Source organism: Plectropomus leopardus, chromosome 20 (genome assembly GCF_008729295.1).
Source record: "Plectropomus leopardus isolate mb chromosome 20, YSFRI_Pleo_2.0, whole genome shotgun sequence".
Classification (NCBI taxonomy): Eukaryota; Metazoa; Chordata; class Actinopteri; order Perciformes; family Serranidae; genus Plectropomus; species Plectropomus leopardus.
Window position 1 is genome coordinate 28293407 of NC_056482.1, and position 26988 is coordinate 28320394.

At 39.3% G+C, this 26988-nt stretch overlaps 1 protein-coding gene across 1 annotated transcript in view; it reads left to right on the forward strand.

Annotated features, from left to right (window-relative positions):
* The window catches only part of LOC121959979 (transcription factor 4-like), a 263772-nt gene that overhangs the window by 105775 nt on the left and 131009 nt on the right, over positions 1-26988 (forward strand). Inside the window, exon 6 of the mRNA XM_042509549.1 lies at positions 11163-11221. Within this exon, the coding sequence (XP_042365483.1) occupies positions 11163-11221 (59 nt within the window). The remainder of the gene's footprint in view (positions 1-11162; positions 11222-26988) is intronic.

Sequence of the window (26988 nt, forward strand, 5' to 3'; positions counted from 1 at the left end):
ACGTAGCCCTATCATAAACTAAAATATAAAGTAAGAATGAGAATCAGCGCTGCAAAAAGAAAAGGGAAAAAACTGCAATAAAATGCTTATGTTGCAACAGTGTAAAGTCACCGAAAAAAAATCTGTAAAAAAAACTACTACAACACTAACACTGCAGGCCTGAGAGTGGTTCTGGGCTTCGAGGAGGCAGACATGACCAGAATACAAAGTGGTGTTGCTTTGTGGGCTTCTGTTGTGTAGGCGAGTCCAACAAAATCCACTATTTATACACACACAGTAAGTGTGTCTCTGGTTTTGGATCATGCGTTATGAGTGTTTGCTCTCTCCGGTTTCGTATCGTGCTGTGTTTCGTGTGCTGGCCTTGTTCTGTGAAACACGCGCGGGTGAAAACCACCAAAGGAAAAGGTGAAATAATAGCGATGACCTTTAAAACCTGACGCTGTGACATCGTGTAAAGCGAAGGGATCGAGGAGCGGCCCGTTTGTGGGGAGCGAGAAGCTGATGAGACAGACAGACTTTCAGTTTCGGAGGCTGGCCTTCGTCCAAACGCAGAGACACACAGAGAGGGTTCTGCCGCTTGTAAATCGCCCAAACTCAATGTGGTTTTTTTTGTTTCTACTGTGTGGTTTTTGGACCAATTCAGGGTCATGTACAGGTGGAAAAAAAGGCAAAAGAAGAGTTCACAGGGTCGATATGTGCCTGTGTGTGTGTTTCTTCATACTAAACAGGAATTTAACAGCTTCAATAGGACAGAAATAAGCATATAGTGTTAAATTTGGGGCATTTTTTTGCTGTGTATGAAGCTGCAAAACCTGGCTGGTGATGGCACATTTCTAATCAACCCATGACATTTTTATGTGCTCCAGAATAAATTTAAATTCCAGTTCATACCAGCTAAAAATGTTCAAATATGAACTATGTTTTGGTGTGGACACAGCTCTTATGGCATCTTGTGATCTTGGGAAGGTCAGCATCTCATTTTCTGTCAAATCCAACAGATTTTAGTTTCTATCTTGAAAATAGGGGTCGTTTTTGTTCAGGATTACTTTAGGATCAAGATTTAGGACTGGGTTAATAAGAGCGAGTTTGGTTTTGGGCCTGTGATAATAGCTAACAGTCGAGCAGAGCGTCCTGGATTCTGTTAGCTCTCAGCTTGTAATGGAGCTTATTTGTGTTTCCTCTCTGTCTCTTGGCGTTGTGGATTAGCAGGGATTTGGTCCTCCTGGCTCACCGACTTCTCTATGGGCTGTATACAGCAGAGTGGGCTGACCTCCCCTCCTCCACCTTTTGTACCTCTGCAGCCAGCACACTCTAATGAGTGGCGGTTTGTCTGCGGGTCCTCCTCACAGCCAGTGAGCCTGTTTATGTCCGACATCCGGGAAAAAAATGTCCCTGCGGGGTTCCTCGGAGAATTGTGGAGGTTGGCGGAAGTAGAGTTGAGATTAGAAACCTTTCTTCAAAGGAGTTTTTTGAGGTTTAAGACACTCTATTGTTTGTTGGTGGGTTATTTTGGGGGCTTTGTTGCCTTTGTGTGTCAGCTGATAGTTGAGATTAAAGGAAAGATGCATGTATGGTTACATATAGCACCTATTTCTTTTATTAGTATTTTGATTGATGTGTCAAAAATAGGTGGTTTTTGTCTCACTAAGAATCCAAATCTTGAAACACTTCAGCTAAAGATGAAGTGAAATGATGAAGGAAATCCTGAAAATCCTTATTTTACAAGCTATAATTAGCTGTAATTTGGCATTTTTTTCTCTGAAAATGAGTCTTAAATTCCCATCTTTGCATCTTTTCAGTAATGTTACATGCAATCGCCTCATCTAAAATTTGCTTTGTCAGTGATCTGAATACCTTAAGAAGTCACTTGCCCTTGGAAAAGCTTGCACAAAGGGTGTGTCAAGAGCAGACGACTGTTTGAAGGTTAGAGATTGGCAGATTCTCGGCCAAACAGTTTGTAAAGAAACATGAGTAAAGTGAGAGGAGTTTGCATTTTCCCCGTGTTATCATGGGTTTTCTCCAGGTTTTCCAGCTTCCTTAAGCAGTGCAAAGACATGCAGGTTAGGATGAATGTTGCTTCTGAGTTGCCTGTAGGTGTGAATGGCTGCCTGTCTCTATGTGGTCGTGTACGTCTATAGCCGCGTTGATACCGAACACTTTCAGTATGACGTCCTTAAAAACAGTTCATAACCTGTGCGGACATTTACCCAAAGCCGAGATCGGTTAGGTGTTTCCAGCGCAGACACTCTTAAACAGAGTCAAAAAGGCACTTCATTATTAAGTTGTATATTTTTTACTATTTAAAAATTCTGTTGAGTATTTTCATTTGCCGTTATTTTTGTTTTGAGTTCTTGGCTTTTGTATCTCCTGGGTTTCCGTAGCTCTTCCCCTCCGTCCCTCACAGTGGTTTTCTGCATTGCTGAGGGTAAGTTGTGTGGAAAAACGCCCCTGCATGGATTATTTATGTTGAAAATCGAGTCATTTAAGATGTAAGATCTTGCTCTACATTGTTTACTGTAGTTAACATGACATTACCCTGCGGTTTTGTGCTTTTCTGGACAGTAAAATATGAGTTTTGATGATGTCTTCTTGTAACATTTTGGGCGCTTTGGGCAATTTATGTGTCATTTTTGTCTTCTGTAGACAGAATTAAACGCTGGAGACCAGTCCTTGTGTCGGCCTCCTTCTGCGCCGTTACCGTTACACATGCTCGTTGTTCCTCACTGCTCCTTCAAGCTCTCAGTGTATTTTCTATTCACTGGCGATGCAAAGGAACATTTGCACCTTCTTGATTGTCCAGGTTGCACAGCAACCTTTTTAGAACAAAAAAGAGCAGGTTTTTGTCCCAGTCAATGGAATATTTAAAAATAGCCAGTTGGTTTATTGAGATCTTGTAGAGCGAGAGTGACGATTCTCTTTTCAGCGGACTCTTGGTGTTTCTAGCTCCAACTTTTAGTTCCAAAACTGCGTGCTACACCTCAAAAGAGAGGTGATGACAAGACAGGATTGAGTGATACAGTTGTATCGGTACCATCCACACGTTTTGACAATGGAAATGCAAAAATATCTGTTTGAACGTGGAATAGACGAAGCTGAATTGAACCAGACTGCTTTTTAAGTGACAGCCCTGTGGTAGTCTTGCAGCCTCTTGCAGATTTCGTCTGGAACAGATCCCTAAATCGTATAAGCAGTAACAGAAAGTGGATGGATCATTGTGTTAGGTTTCTAGAGACTATCAGAAATCACAAAACTACTACGAAGCTGTTTTTCTAATAAGCCTCCAGAGGTTTAGGAACCCCTGTTGTTTCGTGGTTCGAGATGCTTTCATGAAGCCGGTTTTCTAAGAATTTCTTTTCACCAATTTGTGGAGGTTTATCAAATGTTCCTGAAAGATTTCTCCGAGTTGTAGGACCTTTAAAAGTAGGATTGTCTGGAAATGTTCTGAGGATTCAGAGCACCTGCTTATGTGTTTGTTTTCTCAACCCTGTCATGAGTTCCTAGAAGTACTGCCAAATCAAATCAACCTTATTGAAAACAGATGCGCCAAAAGATCTTCTGAGAAACAAGGTTCATTAGTTTTTAATGGAGTGTTTGCACAAAGAGCACACCAGAGCCGTTGTTTATATCTTTGAGGTTGGCAGACACAACACCACCAAGTTCTTTAACAATCCACAAAAGTTAAGGTTTGGTATGGTATGGTTTTACAGAGGATGAAGAGCACTGTATTTTGGATTTTATCATCATCAAACCATTCTTTGTTCAGGGAAAATTAAGCTCTAACACAGCAATGCCCTAAATTAACATTGATAAGAAAAAATTAATGTGATGAATCCAATAAAAACATATCAGCAATGGCTGTCAGAAGTTATTAAAAGCAATAAAAATGGTTAAAAGGGATGAAAAAGTTAAGTAGCAAACAAATCGGCCATTAGTGGAAAAAAAAGCATAACTACAACAGAAAAATACAGTAAAATATTAATTATAAAAATATGAATAATGATCATGGCTATGAATTAACCAAAGCAGGAGCACAGTACAGTACCCATGTTATCTAGCAAACACTTAAAATGATGGACTGATGCATACCTTTCTAATTTCTATCAAATTTTCTAAAAAGTACTTTAGTTTTTTTGACAGGACTTAGTAAAGACTGTTTTCTATTACCTCAGAATCATCAACAATTTCTCGAATTTATTTCAAGGTTTGAAATCATTTTCAGTCAGCTTTTTTAAGATGTTCTTTGATGGCCTTGATTAGAGTTACGCGAAGTATCACCGAATTGAATCAGTGTTTCTGAGAACAGGTTTATCAGTGACCCTTCTGAGGTTGTTGAGGGTCCTCGAAGGATCTGTAGGGTTCGTTAGTCTTTTTATGAAGCAGTTGCACAAAAAATTTCTCGATTACCTGAAACAAATTGTTCTTTAGTCTAGTGAGAATCATTCACTGTTGTAGAAAATGTCCAGAAATTATTGCAAAAGTGTTTTTCAGCAACCCTTATGTGAATAAAGGACCCCTTTCATTTTGGTGTTCCTTGGAGCATTTTTATGGCTTTGGATGATTCATGAGTAGTTTTATGAGCACTTCCAAATATCAGAAGGTTCCTGGATGCACAGTCATGGTCATCCTGTTATACAAGGGTTTTGCTTTAAGCTGAGGTTCTTGAACGTCCCCTCTGTGGTGCTTTAAAACCTTGAAATAGATAATCCTAGAAGTTCTGTCAGATCAACTGGCACATTTTAAAAAGGGCTTTGCTGAAGAGCCGTTTGAGGTTGACGACGTGCTTTAAGTGCGTTTTGGAAAGCTTTTTGGAAATAAGGTTCTGCACAAGCCGAAGCAACCACAAAAGGGTTCATAGAAGCGCTTTTATTTTGGAGAGTAGGGAGGTTGACAGGGAAACAGAGCAGAGGCGAGAAGAGAGGAGGTTCTGCTGGGATTTGATCCAAAGTCGTCTGATAGCATCAGAGAACATTGTGTATGAAGCAGACCGAGGAATAAAAAATTACACTGCCGTAGTAATGTGGTTTGTCAGCTGGACTGCCAAGTGTATTTTGTGATTGTAAATTTATTTAAATTTTTCTGGAGGGACTTTGACGCTGCTCAGGTTTTTTGCTGCATACTTTTTTTGTGTGTGTGTGTTCTTATGCGTTAAATGGGCGCAAATCTACGGCAAAGATCATAATACGGTGGGTTATCTAATGTAAATTAAAACAAAACGAAGATAATTTGGTGAAAAAAAAGTCAATTATGATATCGTAGGAGAAAAAAGAAGAAGAAATCTAACACCATAGCTGTCAGAAATGGTGAAATATCAGCTTTAAAGAAATCCTACATTTTGAAAGAAAAGAAAGATTTAATTTACTAGTTTTTTCTATTAAACTCTCCCTTTTTCTGTCTTTAATCAAACCACAGTGTTGTGTCCCGCTGTGTGTGTGTGTGTGTGTGTCCATTGACGGTGTACTGTGACAGGGTGTGTGATCTTGTGGCTGACCCTTCACATCCTGCGCTGCTCCGTCCCTGCCTGCCTCTTTTTTTTTCTCTCTCTCTCTCTCTTTTTTAATGCAGCTCTCTCTTTAACGACCAAATTAAAATACCAGGGATTTTTGTTTGTGTGTGTAATACATGAGCTCAGCCTGCGGACATGGTGGAGGTGAAAAGGTCGCAGTGTTTGGACAAAAGTAAAGAACTCGTTGTCTACATTTGTTAGATCCTCAATTTGGTTTTTTTGTAGTATTTGTAGCTTCTGCATGTGTATTTTTTTATCCTAATTAATTCAGATAAATATTTTAAAACATTAAACAATCGCATCATCATCATCAAATGAAAAATACTTATGGTTTCTTTTTCTTTTTTTTTCTTAAGCAATAAAATTCTGTTTTTTGTTGTTTAATTTTTAGGGCTACACCAATGTAATTACATATTACAAATATATTTGTAGAAAAATCTGTTAAACAGTAAATGATCAGAAAGCACACACATATTTATACATCCTTTGCAGGTGCTGATTCGCAATAATATACACAAAACCCTTTTTTTTTTCTTTTTTAATTTGCACATATACAACAAAATTTCGACTACAGCTGATGTACCTCAGTAAAGGTCAGAGTGGGAATGCACGCTGTCAGTGAAACACATAATTAAAAATTAAAAGGTTTTAGATGTGAGGACTTTATATTTAGTTGCTGAGGACTACTTTGTTTTAATTATTATTATTATTATTATTATGATCTTTGCCTTATCTTGTCTTTTGGATTTTTGCAGTGTATTTTTGGAGTGTTTTCTTTTGAAAGAGCATGAAGCAGCTGGTGCTGATTTATCCGCTGACACATTTTTAAAAAATCAGAAAAATAATAAAATATATAGAGACGTAGGTGTGTGTGTGTGCCCAAAATCCATATCCATAATGTATATATAAATGTATAAAGGGAGACAAAACTCCTGCCAGTGTTGGCCCTCCTCCACCCTAAGGTCCTGTTTCTACGACGACACAAGGGGGTGATCACTGAATGTGATCGCTGTAATAAAGTTATTTTTGTCAGCACTGAAGTGGAGAGCTCTCTTACATATCCAAAATTCCTCATCTTGTCAGGGCTAACAGCATTGGCCTCTGCTGCTCTTTTTTATATTATTCTGTTAAAAATTGTCTTTTAATTTCTGTCAGTTTCACTTTCTTGTTATTAACTATATTAGAGAAAATACCTTGAATGAATGAATAAATGAATGGAAGAAAGAAGTAATAACTTAGGTCTAAAGTTGCTCGTGCTGCTGATTTTTTTTTTTGCCCTTAATTCATTAATTAACAGTAGAAATTAAATAACTCTAAGTGAATTAATGGCAAACCATATAATTTTGTGTTCTTTATTTTCCCCAAAACATAAATACCATGTTAATAATAACCGATATTAACTGATCATATCAATGATATGCATCTCTGAACAATTCTGTACTGCTTCCTTTAAACATGAGTTTATTTTTCTTTTTGGTACAACATTTTATAATGAGCAAATTTAATTTGTGTAGCCAGATTTCTAAAATATCTACTGCTTAAAAATTATTTATTAAAAACAAAAATCAATTGTTTTTAAATGGTTGTAGTTGTAAGAATTATAGAATAATTCATCTTGATTGATTAATATTTCCATCATTTTTTTCAAGCATCTATATTTAATGTATAAAGAGTAAAACTGTCTATATTAACGGTGTAATGGTTGAAATCTTGTTGAATTTGTTGCAGTATTTTGCAGAGGTGCAATGTTAAATCTAAATGGATGTGTGTGTGTGTGTGTGTGTGTGTGTGTGTGTGTGTGTGTGTGTGTGCGCGCGCGCACGTGTGCGTGTGTGCGTGCATGCGGTCCTGAATTTGTATTTTTAAATTCAAGTTATTCTGTGTGTGGATGTATTTATGTACCATGCACAAGTAGATTTTCATGTGTGCGCCTGTGTGTGTATACGGGGCTATATATACAGTATGTACGCTTCTTGTGCACATTTGCACGTGTGTGTGTCCGTGTGTGTGTGTTTGTGTGTGTGTGTGTGTGTGCATCTGTGTCAGTGATTTCCAGTACTTTCTGTGTGTGTGTGTTGTGGTGTGTGTGGGAGTCTTTGTATATGTGCCAAACCGGTCCAGCTGGCATCAGTCTTAGCTGAAGCCGAGGCCGCTGTATCGGTCACACACAAACACACACACTCACTCACACACACACACACAGCCGACCACATTCCCATTCTGTACGCCTGTAATTATCAACCTCTTCTGCATCGACTACCATGTTGGCGTGTATTCAGCGCTGGTCTATACACGCCTGATTCAAACCCTTCACCACGTACACGCTTCATTTTCCTCCACACACGCTCGCTACAAAACCCCTCCATTTCATCTTGTACGGCTGCACCGACCGCAGAATGTAATTACACACTAACCGTGGTTTGATATTTAGACTGGCTGAAGATTTAAGGTTTTATCCAAAAAGAAGGTCTGTGTGGTAAAAATAGTCTCAAAGTGGCCCCGCAGCTCGGAGGAGAGGAAAGCCTGTTCAGAAGCTGGAGAGGAAATTAGCTTTGTTGTCTACGCGCTGCGGCGGTCGGTGCATTTTCTAAATTCATCAGACACCTTTTTCACAGCCAGACACGCTGGGTTTGTGTATTAAAATGATGGTCGCTTACCTGCCAAAGAGACTTCACCTTCCTGTCGTGTACTGATCAATCCTTGGACTGGATTTGAAGAGCTCTGATGTCTGATTTCAATCAAACACATGTTTAAACACGTCGGGCCAAAGAAAGATTCTATAAAGAACAGGTGAGGACGTCTGCGCTCTCGTCTCATGTCCATGAAATGTGTCTCAGATGAAGGTTGAGGTTTGAAACACCACCACATTATGAAGGGCAGAGCTCCAAAAAGAGGACAGCCTGATACAAAAGCAGTTTACATTCGTGGCCTACGCACAATCAAAGAAAACCAAAAGAAAACACTTAATTCAAGAGATCAATTTTTCATTCTTGACCCACAAAATCAACCAAACTAATAGAGGAAACTACAAAAAAAGACGAAAACTATGCACTTGTTGCCAGGCAGGTTTTACATAATGAAAGTGTTGTTTGGGCATTGATAAGCGGTGGCTCATGCTTATTTTCGGCTCATAAAATCTCCATGGTACGCACTCCAAACTGGAACAAGTCACATGATCAAAAATTGGACACTTACCATACTGACTCCGGAAATAATGTGAAAATCACCACAAACTCCGCAGGTGCACAAATGGCGAAATTGCACAGCCTCTGCACTCCTTGGACGCTCTCCAAAACTAAAGTTGATACTCCAAAGAAGTAGAATTTTATTGTAATTGCTTGATGGTTGTTTTTTGGCCACAAGGTTTCTTAGAGCTGCTGCATACGGAGCCATTTTTGCTCCCTCAGTCTCATTTTCAATGTAGACGCACAAAAGGCCTCAAAAGCGATGCTGATGCCGCATGCGAGTGCTCTGAAGTGTCTGGTTTTTAAAGGCAGCAGCTCCACGCTGACAGTGTTTCTGACAGAGCCGCCACAAATACATGAATGAGTGGGAAACCTTAACAGATCAGATTTTTTCTTTCAACAATGCTCTGGTTAAAGTTTGGTTGTATTTGGACACACACTCGGTTAGATTATACTTTGTCTTACCTGCTCAATCGTCACTGAAAATGCATCGATGTTTTGCATATAAATCACCAAATTTGTTGGTTGTTGGTCTCAAACTGTGGTCTGTCGCTTTGAACCTGCCTTGCCAAGGTGTCAAGTCATCCACCATCCCCCCACCTCCCGATGTCAAAGTCAGCTCACATATATGTAATCTTAATGTGTAATGTATCCCTGGTTTGCAGAAAATGCCCAAATTTTCTTCCAGTGACAATGCATCACAATCGATAGATGGGAAAATGACAGTGTCATAAACGCCTTCGATAAGTCGGTGAAAATTATGTGGTTCTTCAGTGGTGTTGGTTGCCTAGCAAGTACAAAGATGAGTCTCCACAAACCGACACAGGAGATAAAGAGGAAAGAGCAGAACGAGGCGTCAGAAGATGTCGAACACTGACGCAGACGTGACAGAGATGTCTTCACGTGACGAGGGACGTTCTGCCATAAAGACTTTTATAACAGCAACAGTGATGAGTGACCTGAGACAGATTGTGTCTCGGTTTCTAGATGTTTCTAAATGCCACCTGAAAACGCGTCTCATGTTTAGGTTATTTTGTCTGAACTTTCAGAGAAACTAAATCTGCACCTTAAAGAAAGTGGAGAGAGAACGTTTCGGGTTTTCCATGCATTGCAGGCCTCTGCTCCCAGAGCACAACACACACACACACACACACGCACGCACGCACGCACACACATACACACACACACTGTAAAGACTCTGATCATGAAAACTGGCTTTGGCTGCTTACGACTGAAAGCCTTTTCTGTGTTTCCTAAACAAAGTTCAAATGAATGATCCTCTGAATGAATAAAAGAGAGGAAGACAAATACACTTTTGAAATGTGTTTTTTTCCTGTTGGGTAAACAAATGCATCAAAATATTTTTTATCAGTACATCCAATTGTTTTGGGAGTAAATGTGTTCATTAAGCAATGATCAAACAATCAATTTTAACAGTTTATTTTACGTAATAATCTGAAGAATAATGCTTTTATTATTGGGAAAATTGTAGGGTTATTTTTAAAGAAATTAGTGAGTAAGTGAATAAATGAATGATTAAATAAAAATCAGTTAACTTGAATAGTGTTGTAAACTTAGCTTCAAATACTCAGTTTGGTTAAGTGAATAATAATAATATTCACATAATTCACGTGATATATTTTCATTTTTTCCATCAACAGTGCATGAATTTAGATGAATATTGGATGTCAGTGTGGTTGAGTAAAAAATGAATCAGTCAATCAATCAATAAATGGATGAATGGACTGACAAATGAATAAATAATCCCTCAGTTCATACTAAATCTTATGCTGTATGTGGAAAAGAACGTGATTTGAAATGAATGAATGAATGATGACTCTGCTTTATGAATGAATGAATGATGACTCTGCTTTATGAACGAGTGAATGATACATGTCTGTATATTTATGGTCTGCTATCGCTGACTTTGCAACATTTGCACATTTAGCAGTACATGAGTGGATGAAACTCTTTTCCACTCAAATTAACCTTAAGACGTTTTCTATAGAAACCTACAGAAAAAAAGCAAATTGGCTAAATTTCTTTCAAAAACATGGGCAGAAGGCTATGAGCATCTTAAGAAAAAAAACCCAAAAATTAAAAAAAAAAAGAAATGACCAGAAAAAAGTGCTTTAAAAATAGAAGTAATTATGTAAAATAATTCTAAATATATAATTATGGTAATTAAAAACTATACTTTTGGACATTTTTTCAAAATAACTTTCCAAATCTTTTAATTTCTTGCAATTTTTCACCAGTTCTTGCCAAGTTGATCATTGTCTTTTTCCATGTTTTCAAAAGAAACCAAACCAATTTGCTTCAGGCTTTGAATGTTTAAATACTTAAATACTGCACAAGAAAAGTGATGTTGATGTGGTTTTCAGTGTGTTTTCAGTAAAGATTTGGATCTGTCCATGTTGAGATGACTCCCTCTGCTAACTGCCCTCGTTTCTTTTCTTCTCGTCCTCCTGCAGGTAAAACAGAGAGGAGTTCGTACTCGTACGGCAGAGAGTCCAACCCACACTGCCACCAGGTCAGTCCCACTGTCTGCGTCTCCTTTCATAAAGCAGAGTGTCGCTCAGCTGTAGTGCTTTGTTTGTGAGGAGGGAGGGGGAGGAGGGATTCAAGCACCTGACTCTTCATCCTTCACGCTGAATCCTTGTGTACAGGTGAACACCAGAAATCAGGTTCAGGTAGCAGAGCAATACCGCCTGCTGAATAAGAGCGAGAGAGCTGACATCCAAATATGAAGCATCAAGGAGAGACCTGAAGTGCACTAAGGTCTCTGCTGCATTTCTTCAACATGTATCGAGGCTTATCTAGTTTTTATTGTCTGAAGAAGCATGCAGCTTGTTAGCTAAAGTTGAAAGCAGAACGTGTCAGAGCAGAGCAGACTGAACTATTGCTGCTGATAGACACCCGCTGGTTATTGAAGGTCATTGAAAGTTATTGGCGACGACACATGTAACCTTGAAACTACGCTGAAAGATAAATAGGAGAGTCTTTGGTGTGAGTTAAATGTATTTCCATGAGAAGCAACGAGTTTTGTCAGAGGAGGGATTTGACTCAGCTTCTTCCCTTTGATTAGGGAGCGCTCTTTTTGGAAATGTAAACAAAGTTTTTGCTCAGAGATATGTTAATAACTCCTCCAACTGTAAAGAACAATATAACTTTCACGGAAAGCGGAAGAGAGAATAGAGAGTATCTTTTGACACATAAGTCATTATTTATAACTTTAAACTTATCTATACTATATCACAATATCATATTTTTAAATACGTTACTCATTAGGGCCCGAGCACGAACCATGCAACGACCCTCTAGGAATGCAAGGAAGTTATTATTTTTCTTCCCAATGAATCGCATTTTTGGAGGCCTAAACATGCCCAAAAAATTATGAAAAGTGGAACACTTGTCAGGCCTGGCAAAAAATTTCAGATTTTGGTGGTTTAGGAAACCGGCGTGGAAAAATAGCTCTGCAGCGCCCCCTAATGTGTAGCCCCAATGCCCAGTTTAACCTACATTTACGAAAATCAGTACACTTATGTGTCATGCCCAGACACATAAAAAAGCCTCTTGGACCCACCCAAAAAACCTGACAGGAGGTCGGCCACTTTGAATTTTGTGGAGATTTTTGGCGATTTCGGGCCTCGTACTTTTGCGAACTTGTTCTTCAGGATTAATCCGATCAACTTTAAATTGGTTGTGTCCGATCCTAACCCCTTCCTGATTAAAAGTTAAAAGCACAAAAACCTTTATGGTTTCCCATGGCGCGGCGTCCAATTTTGATGTCTCTCCATAAAACAGTAACTTTGGTGTACATTGTCCAATCTGCCTGAAACGTCGTAGGTTTGATAAGAAACCCGCCCTGAGCACATTTGTATGACAGTATTTGATATTTTGTGGTTTGTATTTATATGTCTGAAACAAGTAAAACAAAACAAAACAACTTTAGAGAGGTTAAAAAAAAGCATTTTCCAAATTCAAATGTGTCTCCTCATGTGAACTGATCATTTTTTCTTGTTATAATACTAAAAAATGTTATTTTTTTTTAACTGTTTCTTTTTCTGTAAAAAAAAGTTATAAAAAGTTTCAATTTTTTTGATGACTCATCTTGAACTCTGATCAAATAATCGTTGGCTGCTGGCTTGTAGTATCCTACTTCCACATGTAGCAGGCATGGGCAACTTTGTCTGTGTCCACATAATAAATATAATTTTGATAGCAGAAATAGCAGAAGAATATCCGGCTGGGTTCATGAGTTGTGTTTGCAGGCTGAAATACCAAAATGTGAGTGACTTAAAGTTGGTGACAGATTTTTCAACTCATTGCATATGCCTTCAGTTTCATTTGTCATTTTATCTTTTGTTAATATGAAAAAGTTGATTAATACATCGTTTAAATAGTCTTTCACTTGGTTGCAGATATTGTTGCCTGCACCTTTGTTTTTGCAGGTAGCAGCACAACAGGTGATTTAGTTATTATGTTATTATCGAGCTTCTCATGTGTCAATCATCCTCACCACTTCTAAAAACAACAGCTGTTACATGTTTTTTTTTATATTTCTATGTTTTCCAGAGAGATGCCTAACTTCACCACATATTCCCAACTTCATAAAACAAATAATTATTAATTTTAAGTTTGAGTATTATTCTTTTAAAATGAGTATTTATCTTTGACGGTGGCAACAGGTGTTGGCAGGACTTTGGTAATATCTGGGTTTTGGATTTGCTCTGTAATCTTCCCGCTCACTTCTCCTGGACCATATGCATCTATGAGAAGATGCATGTTGATAATTAAGAGAATATACAGATGTTGCTGTTTGATTCTGTCGGTGGAATATTAAACAGAGAGAGGCTTGATGTGCTCGCTGTAATCTGATGACCTCCTTCTGCTTTTTGAAATGAAAAATATCACATTGGAGCGCAGGCTGTTGGACAAGTTGACAGAGTCTGATGTTATGGATTTATTTTTCTTTTAGTCTTGAGCGTCTATTAATTAAAGCTGATCAAAGAAGTACATATCCGTGCTTATGGAAATCAAAGTTGTGCTAAAAGATGTTACAGATTATGATGAATATAGGAAGGCTGGTACATTTCCCTTTGCAAAATGAGATGTTTAGGTTTCAGATCAGGAGAATTTGATCATGCTCAATAATTCAGACATTCAGAAGTTTCTACACAACATACATCATAATAGCAGCAGAACTTTTCAGACACAATACTTAGTGTGTGAAGTGTTTCATTCATTTATTTTTGGCGGCCTGCCACCGTCAAAACATCTGCTGCCAATATTGATTTTATATTTTTGGAGCTTTACTTCTTATTAGGAGCACTGTAGGAATTTGTATAGCCTACTATTCAGATTTTCATTGCATCTCACTCCCGGAGCATAAAAACGGAGCATTACAACATCAGGTGCCGTTAAAGTCAAAGGGTCTAAAAGTTTGCATTCACTCACCTCTGTAGTAGCTCCTCCTCTCATGCATTGATCTGATCTGATCAACTCTGACTGGATCGACGGATCAGTTTTTCATGTGATTGTAGTCACTGAGAAATGAAGAAGGAATGATATTTCATTTTTCTTTGAATCTTTGACCATTACACCGTTACCTTTCAGTAAGGGATATTTTACCGGTTTCATCATATCCATCGTATGCTTCACATATTCAGCCTCTTTCTAGTGACAGTGTCTGTATTTAAATGCTAGAAACTAACTTTAAGTTAGTTGAGAAATATGAATAATATTTCAAACTGGATCCACAAGATTTTATGTTCAAATGCAATCAGCCCGTTTTTTCTTTCCCTGTCTTAGCAAGGTGCTTTGTGTTTTGGAGATGAACAGTAGCGTTTGCCAACAGGGGCGATCAAACCACACAAAATGATTGACGGTGGTCCAAATGTGGTTGCCCAGGGCAACTGGGCAACCATTACTGTCGAGCCTTGTGAATTAAGAGAAGGCAGAAAGTAGAGTGATGGAAAGTAAAGGAAGGCAAAAATCCCAGTGTGGCATTTGAAGGACTCGTAGCACTTTTCAGATGTTAAGGGTGAAAAAGACCTTCCTGCCTTTTGGTTTTGATCTTTTCTTTTCTGTTACGAGGACAGGATTCGTCCCTGACAACCTCGTCAACAAAGACACGCACACACAGGCACACACAAAGAGAGAGAGAAAGTGCATATCTACATTTGTTCAGTCCAGTTTTTTCATATATCAATCTTTCATTCATTCAGTTCATTTACTGGCAGTTTTTTTTATCAATTCTTTTGTTTGTTGTGTGGCTTAATTAATGTGTTCATACATGTGCTCACTCAAATAATCAAGTTGTTGAGTCACTTTTTTTAATTAATTAACAATAATGTGATTTATCAGGTGGTTTGTTAGTTATTCACACAAATATCAGTTTTTCCTTTACTCACTCACTCACTCACTCACTCACTCACTCACTCAGTCACTCACTCATCCACTCACTAACTCATCCCCTCACTCACTCACTCACTCACTCACTCATCCACTCACTCACTCACTCACTCACTAACTCATCCCCTCACTCACTCACTCACTCACTCATCCACTCACTCACTCACTCACTCACTCATCCACTCACTCACTCACTCACTCACTCACTCACTCACTCACTCACTCACTCATCCACTCACTCGCTCGCTCACTCACTCACTCACTCACTATTTCACTAACTCACTTTTTCACTCTCTCACTCACTCATTCACTTACTTTCTCACTCACTCACTCACTATTTCACTAACTCACTTTTTCACTCACTCACTCACTCACTCACTCACTCACTCACTCACTCACTCACTCACTCACTCATCCACTCACTCACTATTTCACTAACTCACTTTTTCACTCTCTCACTCACTCATTCACTTACTTTCTCACTCACTCGCTCACTCACTCACTCACTCATTCACTTACTTTCTCACTCACTCACTCACTCACTCACTCACTCATTCACTCACTCACTCACTTTCTCACTCACTCACTCACTCACTATTTCACTCACTCACTCACTCACTCTCTCACTCATCCGCTCACTCACTCACTCACTCACTCACTCACTCACTCACTCACTCACTCTCTCACTCATCCGCTCACTCACTCACTCACTCACTCACTCACTCACTCACTCACTCACTTACTTTCTCACTCACTCACTCACTATTTCACTAACTCACTTTTTCACTCACTCACTCACTCACTACTTTCTCACTCACTCACTCACTCACTAACTCACTTTCTCACTCACTCACTCACTCTTAGTTGTTTCGTTCATGTATTTAATTTACAAAGTTTCGCCTCCCGTCTATCCATCCTTCCACCAGAGCATTCATGTATTCACGCCATCACTCATTCATCACGTCCTTTCATCAGTCCATTTGTCGCCATCGTCCATTTGTTGTTGTCGTCGGGATGACTCACTGACAAACCCACCCATCCATCTGATCACTCATTTATTCACTATTCAGCCATTTGCTGTATTCATTTGTTCATCCAGCCGCTCGCGTGTCGACGTGATCGCTCTCTGATCCGTCCATCCATCCATCCATTTATCACCAACTTGCTGATCTATTATTTATAACCCCCTCTCATATCCAGCTGTGGCCTTTGTGGGGCTACAGCAAAACGTAGAGGACAAAAATATGAAATAAATCAAACATTACTGCCTCACTGGCCACTTTCCTACTGGGCTGCTGTCAAATTATCCTGTTACACAGTCTGAATGGCTCCTGATGGAAATTGTTTGGAAATGGCAGATAAATTTACATGCTGGGCCGAAGTCCAAAATCCTCTGGCTTCATCCTCGGCTGTTAGTGAAAAAAAAAAAAAAAAACACTTAGAGGGGAGGATGAGCTCACACGCTAACAGCGGGAAGATTTCCAATGACCCCAGTTTATTCCACAACTCTCTGACCAAATCAAATAAATTTGTACCATTGGAGTTTTGAGGTAATTTAGGTTTTGGTTCCGCGTTTTGGCTCCGTTTTTTTGTTTCTGAATGTTTAAGTTTGGAATAAACATGTCGTAATGTTGTTATTATGCTCAATCACAAGCACAAATCTGCAAATTTCCTCCAGCTGAGTTCCAAAACATTTAGCTGGATAATCTGGATTGAACTTCCATTTCATTTTCGCTTCATTATTCGCTCTGACATTATGTTGATGTTATCCGATTCCTGTTTCCAGGGTTGTGCTCTAACCAATCAGCGCTGACTGACGAGTCCTCTTTGATGACGTTGTTTTCTGTTGAAGAAGTTCATTTTTGTCACAAAATACTGAGAAACCTTGTAGCTGTAATTTCAGCTGTTAAAGTGAGCAATAACAGAAAACAAAAGTTAAAACTAAGACTCAAACCAACAACTTTTAAGGGACATTTCACCCCAAAATCAGAAATACTTACTCCTACCAGTAGTGCTATTGATCAATGTACAGTTGGCGGGTGTAGTTCAGTAGAAAGAAAATAGTTCCTACATGGTCACTGGATTATCTTGAGTAACTGGGTCATGATTTCTGGAAAGAAACGTTGATGTTGAGTTTTAAATTTTAAATTTGATTTGTCTTTCACTTTGAGCACCACAAGCAGATTGCCATTTAGTTCCATTATATTGGAGAGAAGGCCGACATCTCTATGGCTGATATCAACACATTAAGCTTCTCACACCAAAACAATCTGGACTGATAAATAGTACTGCAGGTGAGAGGAAAAATATGTAATTTTGATTTGGGGGTGAACTGTTCCTTTAAGGCAGGATCGATTCCTAAGCCAGAACGTGATTTTCGTTTTTTTTTTGTTTTTTTTTTTTCCTTTTTTTAATTTAATTTTTTTTTTTTTAATTATTGTTTTATTTATTATTTTTTTTTTTTTTTGTTAATTGATATTTTTCAGTACAGTGAATTTTCTGTCCCTGGCTATATGTGATGCATTAGATAAACTGGTAATGGTTTCTGTTGGTGTGCAGGTGCATGTGTGGTGCGTTCAAGTGTCTGCACGTTTGACTTGAGTGTATAATATCGATGGATGGACAGTCCAGTTGTGTCTACCTTAGTGTTTATTTTCTGCACTGCACAGCCTTTTTACTATAGATTAGTCTATGTTACGAAGTGACTGCTTGTATCCAGTGTTAACTGGAGCGCTGACTGGGTCTGACTGGTGATCCTCTCCCAGCTGTAAATGGGTTGTGGGGGCTGGGAAACGTGGCCTCCTGCCAAGGTATGAGCCCAACCCCCAACAGCTATCTAGCTCTGCTCCCCTAAAAACACCCAAACACCCTCCAAAAACCATTATCTGCTGGCTGGAGGTGGCATGAATACACTCGAAACACCAGCGGTGGAAAAAAGACTGAATCTGTTGTTTGATTTTATGTGACATCATTCACTTATTGGAAGATTTTGTTACATTTAATGTAGTTTGAGTTGAAAAACAACATCTATACAAACATATTTTAACACTTTAAAATTCCTTTAACATAATGTGAAAAAATTTAGGGTCAAGTTATTTATTTCATGTCATTTGTCTGAAACTTTATTTTCTGGGCATTTAAAAGACTTTTGTCCATGTTGGCCTAAAAATTCAGTCTCAAACTTATTTTGTATGAGCAAGCAACTTAAAACTGTTGTTTTTAATAATGGCAATTTAGGGTAATTATGAGCACGAGTTTTGAGTTTATTACTCATAATGTTAAGTTGTTATAACTAATTTTTCGGGACTATTTAAAGGGAATTTTAAAGTGTTAGTGTAGTTCCTGTGTACACTAAAGGTACTGGCCCTTTAATTTTTCATTTTCTGCACCATATACTTTATATGTTGTAGTAGAAATTAATTTCATGTCATCTGGCTGAAACTTTAATTTCTGGGTGTTTAAGCGACTTTTTGTCCATGTTTCTATTGACTGTTGAACCTGAAAACAGCAGCTGATGAAACAAAATCCCCTGTAGGATCTGTTTAGCTGCTGATGTGTGTTTGATCGTATCTCGTGACGTTGATCAGCAGGTGGAGTTCAGCTGTCATGATTCTCACCTCTCTGTTGCCGATGCTTCATTACGAGTCGCTCACTGATGTTCTGCAGTCAGTGACACAGAGTTTCACACCGTAATTAACTTGACAGTTACTTTAAAGCTCAGTTATCACACGTCATGAGCATCTTTACACCTGTCAGGCTGATACAGTCATTGGCTATTTTGCAATCGGAGGCTGTTTTCATTAGAGCAACAATTAATTTGATCAAATGTCTAAAGGGCTTTGACATCCAAATTGGGTTTTTTTCCCAGCTGAAAACAGAATCGCCCAACTGGGAGCTCCTCAGAGCAGTTTGAGGCACAGCGTGGTTTTTTTTTGCTTTTCATGCCGCATTTCAGGAACACCTTGTAGGAATTTCTTTAAATTTGCGATAAATGTCTACTTGGAATCAATGATGAACTGATATGATTTTGGTGGTTATAGGCCAAAGGTCAAGGTCACTCTGACCTAATCTTTCTCAGTCTTGTGAACATGATATTTCAAGAACAATTTTCAATGCTTTTCTGCTGTGCTGCTGGGGGCTGAGAAGTGTGTGAATTATCCATGTTTTCCCAGACATGGATGTAAACTGTGACTGCAGCTTGACTGGTGCAGGAGGCATACAACTGCAAGGTGATAATTCGAGTTTTAGCTGAGAAACTTTGGTTGCATCTGGTTGCTACTATATGGAATATCCACAGAGGTCAAATTGTGGGCTTTTGTATGGCAAAAGGAAGATTTCTTGCTTTGGATGAAGGAAAGGCTGAAACATGTAGGACGGTGTGTGATGCTTGGTCTTCGTAATATTTGTCTCTACTCCACTGTCATTAAACAGCTGGGTGAAAAGTGACTGTGAGTGGGTTTCCATTAACACCCAGGTTGCACAAATTGAAATTGGGAAGGTTAAATACACTTAATGGAAACACATCAATTTGAAGAAAAGTTTTTTTATGCTTGCATGAGGTGTTATTTCAGGTGATTGCAAGAACCTATATTTTGCAAAACTGCAATGGAAACACTTTTTGGGCTTTTGCAGGTCACATGATGCTATGGTTATGCGCTTGTTGGTAAGAACTGAATCCCTCATGATGCAGCAGCAGCTACACGAGCTGTCATTGCATCACATAACTCTGAGAAAGTTGAGCAGATCATCCAGAAGTTTTGAATCCACAATTCCTCTGTGAGATCATGGACTATAACCTCCTAGAAATCCCTCATACGTGGCCGCTCCCACGTATGAGTGGATTGTCTCTCCATTATTGCTCCCATAACATGCCTACATCTCAAAAATATCGCTTACGTTTTTCGCAATTTGAAGTTGAACATTTCTCAACTCTCGGCACTCAGAGAGTAAATGTCAAGCATGCAGCGCTCAATCAGCGTCTGGTCACGCTGCTGGCATTTATAGCATTGCATAAAAAAGTGATGATCCTGTTGCAAAGAATTTTAAAAAATACACTGGCCTCAGGAAAAAAACACTTACAGCCCCTCCAAAAATGCAAAAAACCCTTTCCACGCTTTTCACAAGGTTTTGTAATGCACTGATCTTATTTCATCTCCCCAGAGGTTGAACCTTTAGTGCCATCTTCGGGGCAAACCTGACATCTTTCAGCTCCCCTGCTGGGAGTCATCAGCACGTTGTTTGCTCTTTCCTCGTTTTATGAGGATTTCTGCGGCTTCACTGCTGCTGAGAGTGTCACCTGAACTCCAGTAACCACAGCAAAAACACTCTCATGGGTAGTGTGATACAAGGCCAGTACACACACACACACACACACACACACACACACACACACACACACACACACACACACACACACACTCACACTGTGCGGCTGCTATCTTAAGCTATCTAAAGGGATATTCTGTCTACATAAGCAGAGGAACTCACAGCACCTGGATGAAGGGATGAAGAAGATGATCCCATCCCCCATCTCTCTTTCTCTCTTTCTCTCTCTCTCTCTCACACACACACACACACACACACACACACACACACACACACACACACATGCGTTACCTCTATCTTTTACTCTCTCATCCCGTCTCTCAATCTTTATATCTTCTTATCTGGCCGTACTTCATCATTTCCCTCCCTCTTTCAATTCCTCTCTTCTCTCTCGCTCTGTCGTTCATTCAAGCAAAACCCACTGTGTAGGCTGCGCACACACACACACACACACACACACACACACACACACACACACACACACACACACTCAACCACACACCCTCAGCCACACCAAAGCATGCCTGTCATCCAGTTATCGCCTCACAGATCAGTAGGTTAGTCGTGGGCCGGCAGCTACAGCTGAGGCAGCAGCAGTCTGGATGTGAGGTTCTGGTGGAATGCAACATGAAAAAAAAGCCTTTAACCCTTCACACACACACACACACACACACACACACACACACACACACACACACACACACACACACACACACTCTCTCTCTCTCTCCCTCAAGCACACACACTCACATACAATCACACATCAGTCAGTAAAAAAGTGCTGAAGGCTCCGTTTTGAAGCTCTGCGAGGTTTCAGAGGAGCTCAGAGGCTGCATTTACCTATTAAAGAATACACACACACACACACACACACACACACACACACACACTTATCTTAAGGCATATGCATATAGATATGCACAGTATTCCAATACACTTCTCTCTCTCAAACACACACATACAGCATGCATGTGATCTGACAGTATAGAAATCCTAAAATGTCAGTCATATGTACCGTGAATATCGAATCATGATAATTAAAGCTCTGCAGCTTCACTCAGCATTAGTGACTAGAAGTGCTGACAAAGTAGCAGGTGCGTCATCCTCAGCTTCCTGTTCACTCCTCATCAGTCCTCAAAGAGCTCGTCCTCACACACTCTGAAGGCTCTCCAAACACACTGACCTCTGACCTCCACACCTCTCTGACCGGTCCAGAGAGTGAGTCCTCGTTATCGATCAGCACGTCTCGGCCTTGTAGTCTCTCTGCTCTGTCTTCATCTCTATTTGCTGTCTTGTCCTGTGGATTTGTCTTCTCCCTCGTGTGTTTAACGGTGTGTCCTCTTGACTTTTAATGCGTCTGAGTGGTTATATGAAAGTGTTTGATCACAGACAAGAGGTGTGGGCCTAATGCAAGAACTACTCGTAAGAACGTGTTTGTTCTTTAGTGGCGTTTATGCGTGATTCAAGAAATTTTCTTAGAATTTAGGTGTGAACATTTTTCACAGGTTGTCAATAGGCGGGTTTCCATTATAGGTTTCTGCAAAACTGAAGAGATATTTTTGAAATGTTGATAAAACACAATTGTTGTTATGTGACTTCTTCTCTCACAATAATATCTCAACAAGCATGGGGATGGATGTTCAAACGTTAGCAGGTTTATATCTGCTGCAGCCACCGCACTAGTCATCATTGTTTCCAACTGAAGGCGTCGCAGGCGTGTTATGGGAGCAATAATGGAGAGGTGAGGCCCTTATACGTGGGAGCGGCCACGTATGAGGGATTTTTGGGAGCTGGTAGTCCACGATTTCACAGAGGAATTCAAAACTTCCGGATGATCCGCTCAACTTTCTCCGAGTTATGTGACGCAGTAACAGCTCTTGTAGCTCCTGCTGCATCATGAAGGAGTCAGTTCCTCCTGACAAGCACATAGACATAGCACAATGTGACCTAGAAAAGTCAATAAATAAATAAAAAAATGTCCAGATGATACGCTTAACTTTGGAAGAATTATGTGATGCACTAACTTGCCAGCTGTTTGTGTGTTAGAGTTTTTATTTTTTATTTTTTTTGTAATTTTCAAATAATTTTTTTCTACATTTTACTAATTTCTTGCAAATTTTTCTGTTATTTCTTAAGTTGCACATTGACTTCTTCCAACGTTTTTCAAAGAAGTCAAGCCAACTTGCCCAGGTTTTAAAGGGTTAATAGCATTAAAATGATAAATGACTTGGATCAAAGATTTCTGGTTGATTTATACTTATTAAAAATACACTCATTCTAATTATTTTATCATATCTCCTGAAACACAGTGTGGCGCATCTGCAGGAATTACAAGAATTGTCCAGTGTCTTCAATCAGTTTGAGCAGCCAGACTGAGGCTGCCTGGCGGACAACTTCTCTAGTTTTGAATGAAACTTGCCGACAAACAGAGCAGAACCGGCAGCCCTCTATGATTATTTTAGGTCCATTATGCTAATAATGAAAGCTCTAAAATGCACACCTCCTCATGAACAGGTGGCATTCATCAGGCTGAAACGTGCAATCCAAGACAAATTTGTGCAGTTAAGAGATGTTTGTTGGATCTGACTGTTGTTTAAGCAAGAAAAGAGAGGTGTAGGATCAAAATACAAAAGAATGCAAAGAAGCACGAGGCCTGGCTTTCTTCGTCTGCTGAACTCCTGTAAGATGCTCGCTCACGGCAAATTTGTAACTTAAGTCATGTGTCATGTTGAGTTTAATTTCGCTCTTTCTTTCTCCGTCTCTCTCAAGATGCAATATTTCTACACATCTGTGGAATGTGTTTGTACAGAAACCAGGCTTTACTGTGTGTGTGTGTGTGTGTGTGTGTGTGTGCGTGCGTGCGTGCGTGCGTGCGTGCGTGCCTGCCCTGCGTGCCTGCGTGCGTGTGTGAGTGACAGTCTTCATTCCCTCTGGAAGCCTGATGGTTCCTGTGCGTGGGCTTTACAGCGGAGGAATCCGGTTACTGAGGGCGTGTGTGTGTGTGTGTGTGTGTGTGTGTGTGTGTGTGTGTGTGTGTGTTCATCATCACTTCATTCAGTGTGTCTGCTGAGTCCGTCCCCATTGGCTGTCCTCTGACCAATGGTGTGATGGCAGGAAGTACAAGCCCCTGACAGCTGGTCTGAAGTCCAGGAAGGAAAAAAAAAACAAGGGCGAGTCAAAGACTGTTTACATGGAGGGAAATATTAATGAAGCTGCATGGAGCTAATCTTGATTATATTATTGTGTACATCAGTGATATTCAATATACGGCCCATGGGCCAAATCTGGCCCCAGATAGGATGTCAGGTGGCCCTCCAACCATTCACTCATGATAAAAATGTAGTGATTTACACTGGGAATTGTTTTTGCACTTCTAGTATACATAAGGTGTCAGAGAGCATAACACAGCTTCAGGATTGAGCTTTTTGATCAAAAAAGTGCCAGTTGATGATCCCCGGACCCCCCCAACAAACATCCAAGCTAAGCCCCTAATGTCCTAAAATCTTGGAAATGTCCTGAAATCCAAGAAATGATCTGAAATCCTAGAAATATCCCAGAAATGTCCTGAAATTGTAGAAACGTGCAAAATCCGAGAAATATTCTTAAATCTTAGAAACGTGCTCCTAGAAATGTCCTAAAATCCTTGAAAAGTACTAAAATCCAAGAAATGTCCTAAAATCCTAGAAACTTCCTTAATTCCTAGAACTTTCCTTAATTATCTATCTATCTATCTATCTATCTATCTATCTATCATAAAAAGCTCCTCTCCTCCTATATCCATCCATCCTGTGCATCTCTGTGTGTGGTGAGATGTTCCACTCACAGCTGCTCTCCAGCTCTGTACACACACACACACACACACACACACACACACACACACACACACACACACACACACACACAGATCCAGCTGCTCGTCGCTCTCAGGAGACTCTCAGCCGTCGTTTAGTCTCATTTGCTGGCCTCACAGATCGACACTTTTTTATTTGACTATCGATCACAAACACACACACACACACACTGCCGCGCGCACACATATACTGCTTGCATGTTAACACATTAGCAATGACAGCTGACAGTTTGTGTGTGTGTGTGTGTGTGTGTGTGTGTGTGGTATCCATTATATGAACAATCTGAGTGTCAGGACCACCCGGTGCCTCGCTGACGTGATGAAGCTACTGGTTTCCTTCAGATCTAGTTTTTTTTTAAAAAGTCCACTGTTTTTAATTATGCTGATTTTCTGCCTCACAGAATGAGGTGATTTCATTTTAAAGTGGATCATACTTGAAAATTTAGGTCAAAATATGTAAGAAAATTAAGTCAAAATCATCTGGAAATTTGGGACGTTGTTGATGCAAGTGTTATGGTTAATATGAGAACATTTTGAGTCACAGAATGAGCAGGACTAAAGTCAGATTCCAGCATTATCTTCTTATAATGGTGTGTATGTATGAATATGTCATGTAAAGACAAATATTACAGGAGCATTGTAAAACACAGATGGATTCCTGTAAACATTTTCTCAACTGCAGCAGCATAAATGTGTGAAACGATGTCTTAAACCACATTTCATTATTGTTTTGGTGAAAAATACAGCATGACTTTATAGAACTTAAGTATTTAATAGCAAGAAGGACAAGTTTGCTGTTAAACTAAATGCTGTTGTGCTTGGAAATATATTGGATTTTGGCACAAAATTTTGTACATTCATTGTTTCCAGAGGATTGCTTACTTTGGTGATTCCCAGATTTTCACTCTAGTGCCACGATAAAGTGGATATTTATATAGTTTTATGTTATTTTTTAGTGAAATGTAACTTTTTTCTATTTTTTTTGGATCTTTATGTTGCAAATGCCGCCTTTCTGTGGCTCCCATACGAGGAGCTACAGGCTACAAGACGGCTAAAAAACATGACACCGGTGACATTTTTCAAAACAACTTGGCCTGTCGGGGATTCAGGACACTTGAACACTTTGAACGAGCAATATGGACACAGTTTGTGGTTTTATAATGTTTTTTTTTTTTTAACATTTAAATCCTGGTCACCATTTACTTCAGTTGTTTGGGAGATGAGTGCAACACTTCTTTCTTTGTGAATCTCCAGCAGTATTTTGTGGACAATAAAATTTCACCTGGCTTTCCATCAGCATTAGCGCAAGTAGATAATGACGGAAACTTTTTGGGTGAACTATCGCTTTTATTATTATTTTTTAATCAGGCCAGGGCACAAAACTGCTAAGGTGGTTCATGCTTGGGTCAGGCTTGGGCAGAAACTAAAAGTTTTTGGCTTGATGTTTTTAACAAAAATATATTCCATTATTATTAATTTGTGTTTTAATATGATAAACAAAAGTTCGAGTAGGAAGACTTCGTTTTTGTGTTTCTGCATGAATTCAGTCGGTTGTGAAAACGGATCAAGTTATTTGATCGACTCGTGCAGCAGTCGACTGCCTAACAAGTTCTCGTCATGGAGACGAGAAACCAGGGAGCTACTCTCTCTGTCTGTGAGTGAAGTTAACCCTCTCCTCTCTCTGATGTGTCTAACATCAAACAGTATGCTATCTCACACACACACACACACACACACACACTCTCATACACATACGGAAACTGCGAGTGAAGCACAACAGCTGGTAACAGACACAGAACAGAACTGAGCTGTCACGCCTACACGACAGAGCCGACACACACACTGATACACTCACAAAAAAACTTCAGTGTACACACTGATGCATACACGAACAAGTGATGCATCTTTTTGCACCGATCCTCACATGCACACAACTACACACACAGCGACATATAAGTAACCCAGTCTTGATCCGTGAGATGTTGGAAAGCGGGCAGATATTTTTCATGTGTGTTTCCGTCATCGCAGCTCAGTTCTGCTGGACTTCTTTTGGATTTTTATCTCTGACAGATGAAGCAACAACTTCCTGCATCCCACAGGCCTTAAACCTCCTTTAATGCAACCTACAGGCCAGAGAAGTTCTGAAATTGGAAACTAAATCTGTAGGGCTAAAGTCTCCTTTTCTCTTCATGGTTTCTAAGTTTTCTTATTTATTTATTTTTTTTTTAGCACATTGGGGGTTTTCCCATTCACTTTAGCACAGTCATAGTTTCCTTGGAGCATACAGAGACGACTGTGCCAATGTGTTAATGCATTATTAAGCCTGATATCTTCTTAATGGACCAAAACATTTTTAAAAATTGCGAAACTGATAGAAACTTATTGTGCAAATAGTGTATTGACACTTTTATTTATTTATTTATTTTTGAGGACATTACATGGACTGCTACATCAACTAATTAATATATTATTAATTAATATATTATTACGCCTGATATCTTTTCAAGGTACCTAAACTTTTTTTTTTTTTTTTTTAATGGGAAATTAGTATTTGACATAAACCTATTGTGCAAATAGTGTATTAACACTTTGGGCCTTTGTCAGTTCTTTAATACTTTAATACTGTCATAGTTTCGTTAAAGCAGTTTTTGTTGGTCATTACACGCTGTGCAGTGTTAATGTGTTAATACATAAGTAGGACTAATGTC